Below are 14151 nucleotides of genomic sequence, written 5' to 3'. Positions count from 1 at the left end.
AGGCAGTGGTGTAGAGTTATACTCAGTAAATGTTAATACAACTGTGTTATGCCACATAACAGCGTTTTGTCATTGATTACATGCCACTTTGCAACACAGTAGTACAACCGAGACCTTATTTATTGATATTGATTGATTTCAATTCAATTCGATCCAACACCAAAGATTTTTTTTCTACCTTAAAATATTGTTTCCAAAATCCTTTCAGTGGTTCATTAACCACCGTTTGAATGAGACATAAGAATAATGGTAATGGTAACAGCAATGGACAATTCCACTTCCAACCTGTGGGGTGAACGAAGAGGAAAAGTGCTTTGGGGCCTAGTTTAAAGGTGCTGTTTGCTTAGCAAGTAGCTAATGCTAATGCTAGGTCTATCACGTTAGCTGGTAAGTTTTTGGTGGGTAACGTAAGATTACAACATTGTTTAATACACTTAGTTATTCTTAGTATGATTGGTTTGACCACGGTTACAAAGTTTGTCTGTTGGCCTCACTCCCCATCCACAGTCAGCCCCCAGCCAGCTAGCAACCATCCACTATCATTACAGACCCGGGGACACATCAACAGTCAGCCCCCAGCCAGCTAGCAGCCATTCACTATCATTACAGCCCCGGGAACACATCCCCAGTCACTCCACAGCCAGCTAGCATCCATCCACTATCATTACAGCCCCGGGGACACATCCACAGTCAGCCCCCAACCAGCTAGCAACCATCCACTATCATTACAGCCCCGGGGACACATCCACAGTCAGCCTCCAGCCAGCTAGCAGCCATTCACTATCATTACAGCCCCGAGGACACATCCACAGTCAGTCCCCAGCCAGATAGCAACCATCCACTATGATTACAGCCCCGGGGACACATCCACAGTCAGCCTCCAGCCAGCTAGCAGCCATTCACTATCATTACAGCCCCGGGGACACATCCACAGTCAGTCCACAGCCAGCTAGCAACCATCCACTATCATTACAGCCCCGGGGACACATCCGCAGTCAGTCCACAGCCAGCTAGCAACCATCCACTATCATTACAGCCTCAGGGACACATCTGCAGTCAGCCCCCAGCCGGCTAGCAACCATCCACTATCATACTGAAGTAGTATTTCACATGACATGGTCAAGATACAAATGTTTGAGACAAATAATTGAATGATTTAAAAACTGTAATTGTCATTTTCAACAATTTGTTGTTCTAGATCACTCAGGACACTTAAGTTTTTTGACCACCTTATACCAAACGATTGAGACAATGGGACCGCGCCCCAACTCTAGCAAGACTATGATGACTTAATTCCGATATTGGAAAGTTGTCTCCAACAATGGCATCGCTTGAAAGTTGCTTGGTGCAAGTATGCATAAAGTGATGCTCAAATATTGGACTTGAGGAGCTGCAGCATTAGCTCACTGATAAACTGGATTCCTTATCCTTTTTGTTTTTTGAGCAGTTTCTTTCAGCAGGTTTACAGCAGCTGCTGAAGCACTGCATGCTTCTTTTAGACGCCCAATTATAATGTTCACAAAGCACATGCTGCACAGCAGCGTGTACACATGTGGATCGACGGCTTCAGACTTTTGTTCGGGGGTTTTGCAAGCTAATTTTGCAAGAAAATGAGACTGTCCTCCCCCGAAATATCCCATAGGTCTTTTGTTTAAGCGACAAATACAACTCATCTTTACTTCATCTTTTCTGTTGAATTAGAGGATAGGTCACGTGATGGTTCAGCGTCATGTGTGTAACCGGAAGTGAAGTAGCATCCGATTTCAATCCAAACCACAATTATTTCTTAACTTAATACACGTTTTATTTTCTAAACAGAGGCCGGGTAAGAAAGTTGACAACATACATAAAACAACAACCATTACTTTTGAAATCGCAACTGGTGTTCTCTGTTTTTTTGTTTTGTGACTATGTTTTGCGCCTAACTGTGACTATTATTGCCAGTGTGCATCACACCCCAAACCGGCACCGTCAGACACCGCCTACCAAGAGCCATTGGTCTGTCCCAGATTTCTTCCAAAAAGGGAGTTTTTCCTCACCACTGTAGCACTAAAAGCGTACTCTTAGGGGAATTACTAGAATTGTTGGGGCTTTGCAAAAATTAGAAAGTGGTCTAGACCTACTCTATCGGTAAAGTGTCTCAAGGTAACTTTTTTTATAATTTGATACTATACAAAAAATTCAATTGAATTGAATTGGTTGAGATATGAAGGAAAATACTCCTGTGGGTTTTATTAGAGGGTAGGAATTCACAACCCATATAGTCAGATGGTTTGAAAGAATTGTTGTGTTTGTTGGTAATCCAATAGAAACCATATAAAAGACATGAAACAAATTATCTTATTTTGATAAAAGCTAAAATATGCATTGCCTGCACTTCTCCCTGCGGTTCTGCTACAGTTTCAATTCCTACAATTTCTTCATGTATTTATTGGAGAGAGATATGTGAGAGGCATGCTGAGGCAATCCAACTTTTTTTCGGCTGGACTTGACCCCCAAGGCAAGGGCCAGCCACTCAATGATACCCCATTAGTCGATAATTTGTCTCTGGCGTTGCCAGCGACCCCATCGTTCCCCTCCCAAAAAATGTCTCTAATCTAAAAACATTCACCGGTAATAATCATTTTTTGAATTTCTTTCAGTTAACAGGAAGTCAGCCATCATGGACTTTAGAAGGCACAAAAACTCAAAATGGGTTAGTTTTTGCAGCAATTTTCAAACTAGTAAATACTTTGATTGATATCCCAATCAGGCTTGGGCATGGCATGGTGGCTCTAGCACCCTCTAATTACTTTTAGCCTTTGAACGCATTTTTGATGCCCTTAATATCCTCAAAAAGTTGGTGCACACATCAAAATCTGTGAACATTGCAAAACGATACAGCTATTTGGTTAATGCGTGTCTAGCGGGCTCCCTAGCACCCGCTAATGAGTGGAAAGCCTTAATTTGGTCCAATATTCACAGAATATGTTAAAAAAAAAAGATCATTTTCCGAATGTACTGCAAATAATGAGTGCTGCACTGCATTAGCAATTTTTTTCTTAAAAGAAGAGAAATCAATAACCATATGTTCTAAATAATTTTATTGTGTCACTTTACTGGAGTTTCAGTGTGGTCCTGAGTCAATTTACAGTGTTGCCACTTGCAGGTTGTTTATCAAGCAACATAAGCAGTGGTCTCGGGGGAGTCAGGACCGACCGCATCTGAGGGTTGCTCACTCCTAAAATACCATTAAAACCATGCTGTCTGTAGAAAATAATATAGACTGTACTTCAAATGTATGTAAATGGACTGTATTTATATAGCGCTTTTCTAGTCTTAAAGATCCCATAACATGGTGCTCTTTGGATGCTTTTATATGGACCTTAGTGGTCCCCAAATACTGTATCTGAAGTCGCTTTTATATAGACCTTTGTGGTCCCCTAATACTGTATCTGAAGTCTCTTTTATGTAGACCTCAGTGGTCCCCTAATAGTGCATCTGAAGTGTCTCTCCCACAATTCAGCCTTGGTGCAAAAAAAAATCAGGGTTCAGTGTCTTGCCCAAGGACACTTGGTAATTGGACTGCAGAAGTAATAAAGTTAGCTTGTTTTGTAGCCTGTTGGATAGTAAGTTAGCTAGCCAGCTAGTCACCCACTGTGATTTCATGCTACACACTGGTTCTAGAAAATTAGCAAACAAAGTGACACATATCTGGCAAGAGCATTGGCACTCACCCTGAAACATGCAACTGTAAATTGTGTCTTTATGCCCAGCCATTTTTGCATGAAAAAGATAAGCATCCATAAGAAATAATTCCAATATTCAAAATAGCACATTGTGATTTTAAAAACATACTAATGGCTTCCCAACCTCTAGCTGAGGTGTGGACAACAGAAGACACATCATCCTGGATGAGATCAATAGGATATCTATTATTAGCTCTTCTCAAAGTGAGTTGTCCACAGTGTTTGACAGAAGTCTCGCTATCTGTTTCTGCTGTAATTATGTAATTATGTAATTTCTGCTTTGATATATCAAAGCAGAAATTCTGCAGAATATTTTTAAATGTGCATTGTTCGTAGGCTTGTGTGCCATTTTATAGACTTATAATATATGGATCAAAGACAAATGCACATACATTTTGACATTTAGGATGGTCTAACTAATAAAAGTAATGCCAATACAAAATAAACAAAGACTAAAGACTATGTCATTAGATGGACGTAACTGTGAAATAATGAAACAAATTATTAAAAATCAGGGGGCTTGGGCATTCTCTGGGTCACCCGGTAGATAATGCGGATCACCCAGTGGCCATGGATCATTATCGGCCGATATCCCTTCTAATTAGTTTGATTATGTAGCCTCATGAAGGTGGCTACTTTTGATACTTCATTAAAAAACTCCAACAGTGAGTTTGGGCATCCTGCTGAGGGACTGTGCTTATCACTGAGGTGATAAAACACCCTCCTGCTGGGGGGCCCCCCTTCGTCTTTGTCACATGGATGCCTCCTCTCCCACTGAAAGAACTCTCACTGATCACTTTGGGTGGTTAGGTTTCACACAACAAGACTGTAAATTAAATGACTCCAGATGGTAAAAACATGGTCATTCTTCAAGGTTCCTAGCTTCTTGGACTACATAAACGTCAAAGCCGAGCCCGAAAAGAGATTATGAATGTATGATAGTCTTCATAATGCACGTTGCTGTTTCAAATGTACAGCGGCTTGAGAAAGTTTACACATCCATGCTAAAGTTGATTAAAAAGAGGAATAAAAAAACATCTTTTGGAAATTGATCTTAATGCTTTAATTCAAAAAATTTAGGAAAATCGAACCTTTTAAGGACACCAATTCTCTTTGTGAATGAATAATGTATCATAAATATATAAATGTTCTTCCTCAAAATACAGAGGGCCAATGTATACACACCCCTATGTTAAATTTCCATAGAGGCAGGCAGATTTTTACTATTAAAGGTCAGTTATTTTATGGATCAGGATACTATGCACCCTGATAAAGTTCCCTTGGCCTTTGGAAGTAAAATACCACACATCACATACCCTTCACCAAACATAGAGATAGGCATAGTTTTATTTCAGGTAGCTTAATAGCTGGTTTGATTTGCATTGAGAGATGATCTTACGGAAAGTTTCCAATGCCTAGCTTTGATTGACCTTAACAACTTCAATATTTAATGGAACATAATCTCAGAATGAAATAACACGACGTGGTGTCAACATGAAATAAAAGCGATTTCTATCCGGATTGCGGAGTTCACTTCGCGATGAAAACAAATGACTTTCACCCACAAGATGCTCGTATGTTCCTTGTGAGTTTTTAAATCCAAACCACAATCTTTTAAACTTAACTAGTTGTTTTGGGGCCTAAACTTAACAGTCATCGCCGCATGACGCTCACCTTTTCTGGCTAAACTCCACTACGTGTCCCCTAAACAACACTTTACTTAGTTTAAAATAACTCTATTTTAGGTATAAAATACATGGTTTATTGGTAAAGAAACATTGATCATTGGGAATGAAAAAAAATAATTCAGCAGAGGCAGGGATATGTAGACCAGAAAGGGGGAACAAATCACACCCTGTTTACAACATTGTTCTGAGATTTAATGGAACATGTCTCTTTGAAGAATTGTCTTTGTAGTTTAGAATGCGTGAAGGAATATGGACCGTATGCAAATATGTACTAAATTGACTCTCTTTATCCACATGCTATGTTTATATGATAGTGATGAAAAAAAATGCTGTTTTTAGCATCTTTAATGCTGTACCTAAAACTTCAGAGGGGAAGTTCTGTCACAAAACTATGTTGTTGCACATTTCTAGATGTAAATGGACTGTATTTATATGGCACTGTCCTAGTCTTCTACTCAAATGCGTTTACACATTACAGAAACCATTCACACACATTCATAGACTGTGGCCATACCCAAAATGTTTTTGTGTACAACTCCTCTTTTGTGTTGATCTTTAGCATATTGTGAGATTTGTGAATATTGTATGGTGAGTGAATTGGATTCTGCAGACACATTCAAACATTTTACTGTCCTGCAAAACTAAGTCTTCCATCTGCCAGCTCTCTCTGAGCCTGGTCCTCATCAGCAGATGGACTTTTCCAGTTGACACAAGGATGACTCAGTTGTCATCACATCACCTGAGAGTGGAACTATAGGGTAAGAGTGAGACTCAGGAATGATGGAGAAGACTTCATACATGACGAATCCCTTGACTTCAGATTAAATGCAGCTTTATTCACACAGTGAAAAGACTTTCATGAAAAGGAAGACTAGTTGACATGCAATCAGATGCATTGCTCAAAGATTCTCAACAAATGTCAAATCGACCCATTCTTTCTAGTCTTTAGGACCCCCTTTCTGGACCCACTCATTCCAAACATCCTCCTCCACTCAGGAGATTCTCATCACCAGACAGACACCACAACTCTTTTGTGCCTCTGTGACTCGGGTCACTGACAAACATCCTAAGTGTGTTATTGCCCAACTATGACAGCGACTCTTTCAGGGCCCCATCCTGTTATGATTTTACCCCCTTCACATTTGGATCTTGACCATTTCTCACACACAGGCCCCCTGACTCATAACCTTTAGTGTCCAGAAGACAGGTCCCTCTCATGAGATACTTTAGAGAAGATATAAAAAATATGAAAATACAAGCAGAAGGAATATTCAACCTGTCACATACACTGTGCATACTGTACTATACTGTTGCCTACAGGTTATGTTCACAGGCAAATACTTATACTTAAATACTTGCATTAGCATGCATAATACTGCAGAACGCAGTGTTGTGTTTGGAGAATGTTAAGTTTGATAAAATTTTTTAGTACATTCCTTTATAAAGTCTGATGTAATCCTTACCTAAAAAGTAGTGATGGCCATACAGTGTGTTTGAATAAGACATTGATAAACTACATGCATGAATATATAATTAATCAGTACAAAATACTGCAAACTAGAGCAAAACTATCGGTATCTGCATTTATATTGGCCAAAACAAATAATAATCAAATGCATATATATTACAAATTAATTAATTAGAATCATTTGTAATGAAAAATAGATGATTCTGATAAATATTTAAAAAGTAAAATAAAAAAAGACGGTCAACCATGTCATGAGTGTTGGCGTTGCATAGTTTGTCCACCAGAGGGCGCTTCACGTCCCTGTTTTTTTTTTAATGTGTTTTTGTTCAAAGGACTTTCACTTTCATATCTCAAGTTTGTATTGTTATGCATTTTATTTGTCAGAACTTTAATGTATTTTGATGTTCTGTGATGTTCTATTTTGATGACAATAAAACAAATTATTATCAAATTATTTCAGTGAGAACTTTTTTGTAAATAACGACAAGGTAACTAATGTTAGGGAAATCTGTTTGTTTGTTTTTTTCTGCATTTTGGTAAATTCTAATTCAACAATTTGTGCCTTTTCTGCATCATTTTATGGTGCAAATGTCTTTACTTATGGAAAGGAAGAATTGTTGGGGGGGCGGGGTTGCACGGGCAGTTTTGATAGATCCCCCTGTAAATAACACCTTATAGATTAGCTTTATACATCACAATACAAAATAACCCACATACTGCAGCCTCCAAAATCATCACATAGTTGAATAAACACATCTCTATAACAAAAATGAAAATAGGATTCATTACAGGACTGTTGGATTAGATTGTATTCATTTGCATGGATAGATGGATAGATAAAACAAATTAGCACCATAAATGCACAGTTACAGCAACTGAGTTAAAAGAATCCATTTAAAAGAAGAGCTGCAGGAGATTTTGTCCATTGCTTCAGGTTGTACAGTAGAAAATGTGGTTATACTTACATGAATGAATGATCGGGGGACCATCTGAATCTCAGAAGGAGCTTTGTGATCTAAACTAGCTTTGTAGAAACTGAAATATTAATGCTACATTCTCTTTTCTACTGTGTAATCCCATGTCTATAAAAATAAGAAAAAGTAAACAAGGAAAAAGCATCAGTCATTTTCAAATTAACTTGCTTTTTTTATTATCTTCATATTAATCTCAAAAACAAATTATACAAATATCAAAGAATTTACAAACAACTCAACAAACGCAATAATTGAACTACTTCAAACCAATGTGTATACCAAAGAAACATTGTCGTAAAAGTGACAGAATAAAGACTAGATCGGCCACAGATGTACATAAAATAAAAAAGTTATATAAGTTGCAGTAAATGCAACAGTTTACTGTCAATGCAAAGCTAATCTGAAGACACCAACACATTTCAAATGCTAAAATTCTGAACAAAATGAGAAATAGATTAGTTCACTATTCAGTATTTTACTTTTTATCAAAGCAGCATGTTAGAATCTAGGAGTTGGCTCCAAATACAGCGCATAGGTCTCAACGTCAAGCTCCTAGTTAAAATCTTTGTGTATTCTGGTCGTCCCGCTGCACAATTAGCAGAATGACCAATGCTGGGACTGAATTTGTGTTTAGTAATGAGTATTCAAAGAGCTTTGGTAAAGTCATAAAGTAGGTCATGTCATCAAAATTGGCTGAAAGTCATGGGAAAATGCAAAAAACATAAAGACATTCATGAAAAAATGGATCTGTTAACGAAAATATCATTATTATATCATTACAAAAGAAAATAAGTGATCTGCCATTAGAGGCAGAAAAACAGCAAAACCTACACATTTTATGCAGGTTTCCTGAATCACACATAAATCCTAGGCTTTGTTGGCTTTGTACGTGAAAAATCTTCACTTACATTACATTGTCACGTAATGAATGAGTGGTGACTGTTTACACGTGCATTATTATCCCAGTTTTGATAATTATACTGGTTTTGAACATATGTAGAACATGATGGCCACACATAACATGAGAAACAGAGTTCTTTGTCTCTCTGCACTGGACACAACCCGTTCTCATTCCGAAAGAGTAAAATATGGACATTTGGACAGACATTTGGCCTTTAGCGTGTGTGTACAACGTACCGGGGAGAGCAGCATCAAGACGGGGTGTAACGTAGTAGAATGTAAAGGGGAAATTCTGTGTAGGGACGTTGGTCGGAGTGATGGATGGGTCAAACACAGGACTTTCACCCAGGAGAATGGGGTTTGTGTCCCATGTGTGTCCTTAACCGTCCCCTTATTCCAGTGATTCACAGAACCAGACCAAGCGCGTCAAAACGGACACCAGTAGTCCCGACCAATCGCGTTTAGGTAAAGCGTGTTATGTGACATGACGCTAAAGAAGACTCTCACAACAATAAAGGCACCTGACCAAGCGTCCATATTTCACAAGATGGGAGTGAGAATGTGTTGGTAGACACAATTCTGGAAAGATCCAGGTTTCTGACACACACACATACACACACAGGACTTTCACCCAGGAGAGCGGGGTTCATGTCCCGCGTGTTTTCTTAACCGTCCTGTTGTTTCCGCGTGTCAGGGAACCGTAAGCCCACCAATGACCTTTTGCTAAACCCAACCGTCCCGTTCCCGCAAGTCACAGAACCATAAGCCTACCCACAACCTTTCCCTAACAGCATCAAAAGGGACACAGACACAGGACTTTCACCCAAGAGAGCGGGGTTCATGTCCCGCACGTGTCCTTGATCGCCCCGTTATTGCAGAGTGTCAGGAAACCGACAGCCCACCCACAAACTTTCTCTAACAGCATCAAAAGGGACGGCAATAGTCCCGAACAAGTGTGTCAAAAGGGACGCCAATGTTCCCGACCCAGTGCATCAAAAGGAATGCCAATAGTCTTGTCCCAGAGTGTTAATAAGGACGCCAATAGTCCCAAACAAGAGCGTCAAAAGTGAGGCCAAAAGTCCCGACCAAGCGCGTCAAAAGGGACGCCAATAGTCCCGAGCAAGCGCGTCAAAAAGGATGCCAATAGTCCCAAACAAGAGCGTCAAAAGTGAGGCCAATAGTCCCGACCAAGCGCGTCAAAAGGGATGCCAATAGTCCCAAACAAGAGCGTCAAAAGGGACGCCAATAGTCCCGACCAAGCGCGTCAAAAGGGACGCCAATAGTCCCGAGCAAGCGCGTCAAAAAGGATGCCAATAGTCCCAAACAAGAGCGTCAAAAGTGAGGCCAATAGTCCCGACCAAGCGCATCATAAGGGATGCCAATAGTCTTGACCAAGCGCGTCAAAAAGGACGCCAATAGTCCCAACCAAGAGCGTCAAAGGGACGCCAATAGTCCAGACCAATTTTGTTTAGGTAAAGCGTGTTATATGGCGCTAAAGGAGACTTTTAGTGTCAATAACAATGACAAAGGCACCTGACCAAGCGTCCATATTTTACGAAATGGGAGTGAGAACCTGTAGGTAGACACAAATCTGGCAAGATCCTTTTTGGTTTCTAGTAGTGAGGGCCCATCGGGTTTTTGAGTTTGTATTATTCTCTACTTGTTTCCACTGTGTTTTTAATCTCTTTCTGCTTGCTGTACAAATGAAGGCCGGAATTTGTCTCCGCTTTGTTGGTGTCCACACTATTCAGCACATTGTGTAGATCCAGGTGTGTCTTTGAGTTCTCGCGACTGCAGTTCTGTACAGACGGAAGTGAGGACGATTGCTTTGTCAGCTGTTCAGCATCAATGGAAGACGGGACAATAAAAGTTATCTTCTGTTACTGGTGTCAGAATTTAATCACTTTTGAGTGAAGATTGTAATTTATCCAGGTTTCTGGAAACAGAATATGATGTTTGCACAGGTGGAAACACATAACCTTGATACTCCAATCTTAGTCTCACTTTGCCAGACCATCCTCCACGGCGCTGCAGAGGAGGGTCAGGATAATCCACACAGCATGGGCAACCAATCACAATCATCATGGGAGCCGCTAAACTCCGTAATCTGTACAATTAAAAGTTGCTTTAGTCTTGAGAGAAAACTCAGATTGGACAGAGCTAGATGTCTCATTTTACCATGTAGAGAACATCATGGATATGGACTCCTGCGATCATACCCGACATGCCTGTGGATGTACTCAGTGATCTACAAAAAATAGTTTTACTTACATTTAGCCATTGTCTGCTGTTAGTCTGCCTATTGAAAGACATGCCAATCAGTTTGAGACTGAGATCTGTTCCTTTGATGGGGCTACACTTTTGAACTGGAGGCTGTGCCTCTGAAAACTTGGTAACACTTTACTTGAAGTTTTCTACATAAGAGTGGCATGACACTGTCATGAACACATGACACTCACATGACACTGTGATTACACAGTCATGACGCATGAAACCCAACCTTAACCCTTACAATAACCACAACTTGTCATGACAAAACCGAATGACAATTACTAGAAAAGTGTTATGTCATAACTGTTAATAACTCGTTTACTATGTTTTATGTCACGTGTGATGTCACTGTTACGTAGACAAGTTCAAGTGTAACCAAAAACTCTTACATGTTTAACCCTTGTGCGGTCTTGTGCAACTTTTTTTTTCTGGGTTGAAATTTCAACATTTGATTGTTCTTTTTCAACACTTTTATCAACATTTTTGTCAATTTTATTCACATTTGTTTGTCGCTTTTCCAATTTCTTTGGATGATTTTTGTGAAACTTTTTCAAATATTTTGGCCACTTTTTAGGCATTTAAAAAACAATGTTTCTGTTAATTTTTTTCCTTCATTTTTGTAGTTTTTTTTCAACATTTATCAATTTTTTAATGTTTTTTAAATTATATTTTAGTCAATTTTTTAACAATTGTTTAGTCACTTTTTCTAATTTGTTTGTCACTTTTTCAGCATGTAACAAAGAAATGTGTTTGTTCTGTTTGTTCTGTTCTGTTTTTTTTCCTGTGTTTTTCTATTTTTTTTAAATATTTGTCATTTTTTTTCAATGTTTTTTGTCATAGTTAATGGACAGCAGAAGGGTTAAAGTTTCAGAGGATTTAATAAATCAGAAATTGAATAGGGAGGTTTTTTTAGTTTAATATTTGATTTTGCAGTAACATCAAAAAAATGCCCCCCCAGAATCTAAATGTTGCTGTTGAACTTGACACAGTTTCAAAACCCAATGACTTGTGTGTACTGCATCTTTCAATGTAAACAAGTTTTAAAGTTTGGCAAAACTATAATAATCATACTTGATTTAAGACATGATTTTACTATCCGACTAATATCCGAAAAACATTTCATTTTCAGTTTTGATCTAAAGTAAACACACACACACTTACTTGATCTCATTTGAAACCAATGTTCTCTGTAGTGACACTCAGTCAAAAAAAGAAGTTGGCGAAGTTAGAATGGAAAATCATCTTAGCCCATGATTTCACCTCAGACATCCAATCCTTAAGCACAGGCACCAGAGAAACGTCACTTTTGATTATTTGTCAACATATAAATAATAATAATAATCTCAAGAATCTGTTAATATAAGCCAACAAAACACAGTATGTACAATGTATTGATAAAGTCGTATGGGTGAGGTAAGACCAACCAAAGCAGGTTCACAACGTAACGGATGATGGCATTTATGCACATTAAAATAATAACAGAGCATCATTCCAATTGATAAACATTAATTGTGTCATTAGTTGGGGCTGAGGGATGATCATAGCTCGGTTGGTCAGTCTAGCACTTTGGTCCAAACAAGATCTCTTGACAACTATTACAGTAGATTGCCATGAAACCTGATATTGATATTCCTAAATCCTTATGATTTCACAATCCCCAAATATTAAAAACACACAAAAGCTAATGGACTGAATTTGATGAAATGGGTTCGACCCGCCTGACCTTTTAATTGGTTTCTTTCACCATGGAGCCGAAATTTCTCTTACATGTTGGTGTGTAATGCACTTTGCAGCCTCTAAAGGTATAGCCACTTTAAGTGGGGTTTGCAGTGAAAGCCTCATTAGATCGTTACTCCATGGTTTCATGAAATAAACTACATTTCCTGAGTTTTTTAACCATGATATTAGCATTAGAATTTGTACTCAATTTTCTGCCTGACACCAAAGAGGTCCCGCAAAACATTGCATTATCATTAATATTTTTCCTGAATGATCCATGTTAGGTTAGAGTCCTTTCTTTCTTAAGGAGTTTTAAGAACAAGTCTGCCCAAATTACGATTCAAAGTCAGAAACAAGATGATCACCTTAAAGCTGTTTCTATTTTCTTGACTTCACAAACATTTCTGAGCTACTCAAAATACAAAAAGAATGACTTCATGTACTGTACGTCTCATAATTTTACTGTTTTTCCTCACCTTTGTTAACATCAAGCCCCAGTGTAGCTATCACTACCATCAATGGTCCATTATTTTAGTCACTATAATAATAATAATTACCAAATGCATATTGCGATCAGATTTGACACAGCTTCTCTCCGTCTGCAATCTGTCGACTCTGAGTCACTCCTTGCAAGCACAAATTGGAAGGTGTGTACCACTCTTTCTGTCACCCAGGCCTCAATGAGCTGCTGTCTCACTCTCTCAAGTCTCACGAAGAGGAGGACGAAGAAGACAGCAGTGTCTTCATCCACATCCTGCTCGTAAAGAGTTCGACAGTTTCAGACAGCCGTTTCCTGGTCTTCTCTCTGTATCATCTGGTAGTGCTGTCTGTTCTCCAGATAGGCCGCCAGTTCAGAGTCCTTGGCCTTCTCAGCCCTGTTCTTAGGAGTCTCACCCTGATAAAGAGACAAAGAAGAAGAATTACAGAAATAGAATTAGAAATATTACTCTTATTTTGACTGTTTTGCCCTTTTTGTTTTTGCTATTCCACCTGCGAGAGGCCAGGTTGGCATGATATCCCCCTGACCTTTCTGTGTGGGAGATGATGTGGACCAGAACAAAACACAAAAGACAGGCTTGACTAGCAGTGTTATGTATATTACATGGCTTGGTTGAATTCTAATGTAGAATGTTATTGTCTTGATAACAGGCCACTGCTAAGTAGGCTATAACACACCGTTGCCATAGACACAGTTCTCTTCACTCTGAAAGACGGCGATCATATGATGTATATGTGGCAAAAAGTGGCGAGATGTGGATCAACTTCTGCCCTCCTATTCAAGCAATGGCAGCAGATCTGCTGAGCACATTTCGCTACGTCTTTATATACTGTCTCTGATCGTGAACAGCTGTAGGGACAACAATGCTAATTAGTTAGCTTAGCTACGTTGCAACATGTCTAAC

General features: G+C 39.0%; 1 protein-coding gene and 2 long non-coding RNA genes across 9 annotated transcripts in view; 1 reads left to right on the top strand and 2 right to left on the bottom strand.

Moving 5' to 3' along the window:
• The window catches only part of LOC117939568, a 30527-nt gene that overhangs the window by 11526 nt on the left and 4850 nt on the right, over positions 1-14151 (top strand). The window contains exons 2-3 of the long non-coding RNA XR_004655618.1: positions 1726-1733; positions 7885-7894. This is a non-coding gene — a long non-coding RNA (uncharacterized LOC117939568). The remainder of the gene's footprint in view (positions 1-1725; positions 1734-7884; positions 7895-14151) is intronic.
• Positions 8729-11359, bottom strand: LOC117939555. The gene is made up of 2 exons (XR_004655606.1): positions 10332-11359; positions 8729-8900 (listed from the first exon to the last, which is right to left on the bottom strand). It is a non-coding gene; the product is annotated as an uncharacterized LOC117939555 (long non-coding RNA).
• Positions 12349-14151, bottom strand: part of dgkza (diacylglycerol kinase, zeta a) — a 139695-nt gene continuing 137892 nt past the window's right edge. For all 7 annotated transcript variants that reach the window (XM_034864818.1, XM_034864819.1, XM_034864817.1 and 4 more), the window contains one exon: positions 12349-13643. In XM_034864818.1, the coding sequence (XP_034720709.1) occupies positions 13527-13643 (117 nt within the window). In that variant the 3' untranslated portion in view covers positions 12349-13526. The remainder of the gene's footprint in view (positions 13644-14151) is intronic.

Source organism: Etheostoma cragini, chromosome 24 (assembly GCF_013103735.1).
Source record: "Etheostoma cragini isolate CJK2018 chromosome 24, CSU_Ecrag_1.0, whole genome shotgun sequence".
In the NCBI taxonomy this organism is placed as follows: Eukaryota; Metazoa; Chordata; class Actinopteri; order Perciformes; family Percidae; genus Etheostoma; species Etheostoma cragini.
The sequence above is the reverse complement of the archived record's forward strand: the minus strand, read 5'-3'. Positions and strand labels throughout refer to the sequence as shown.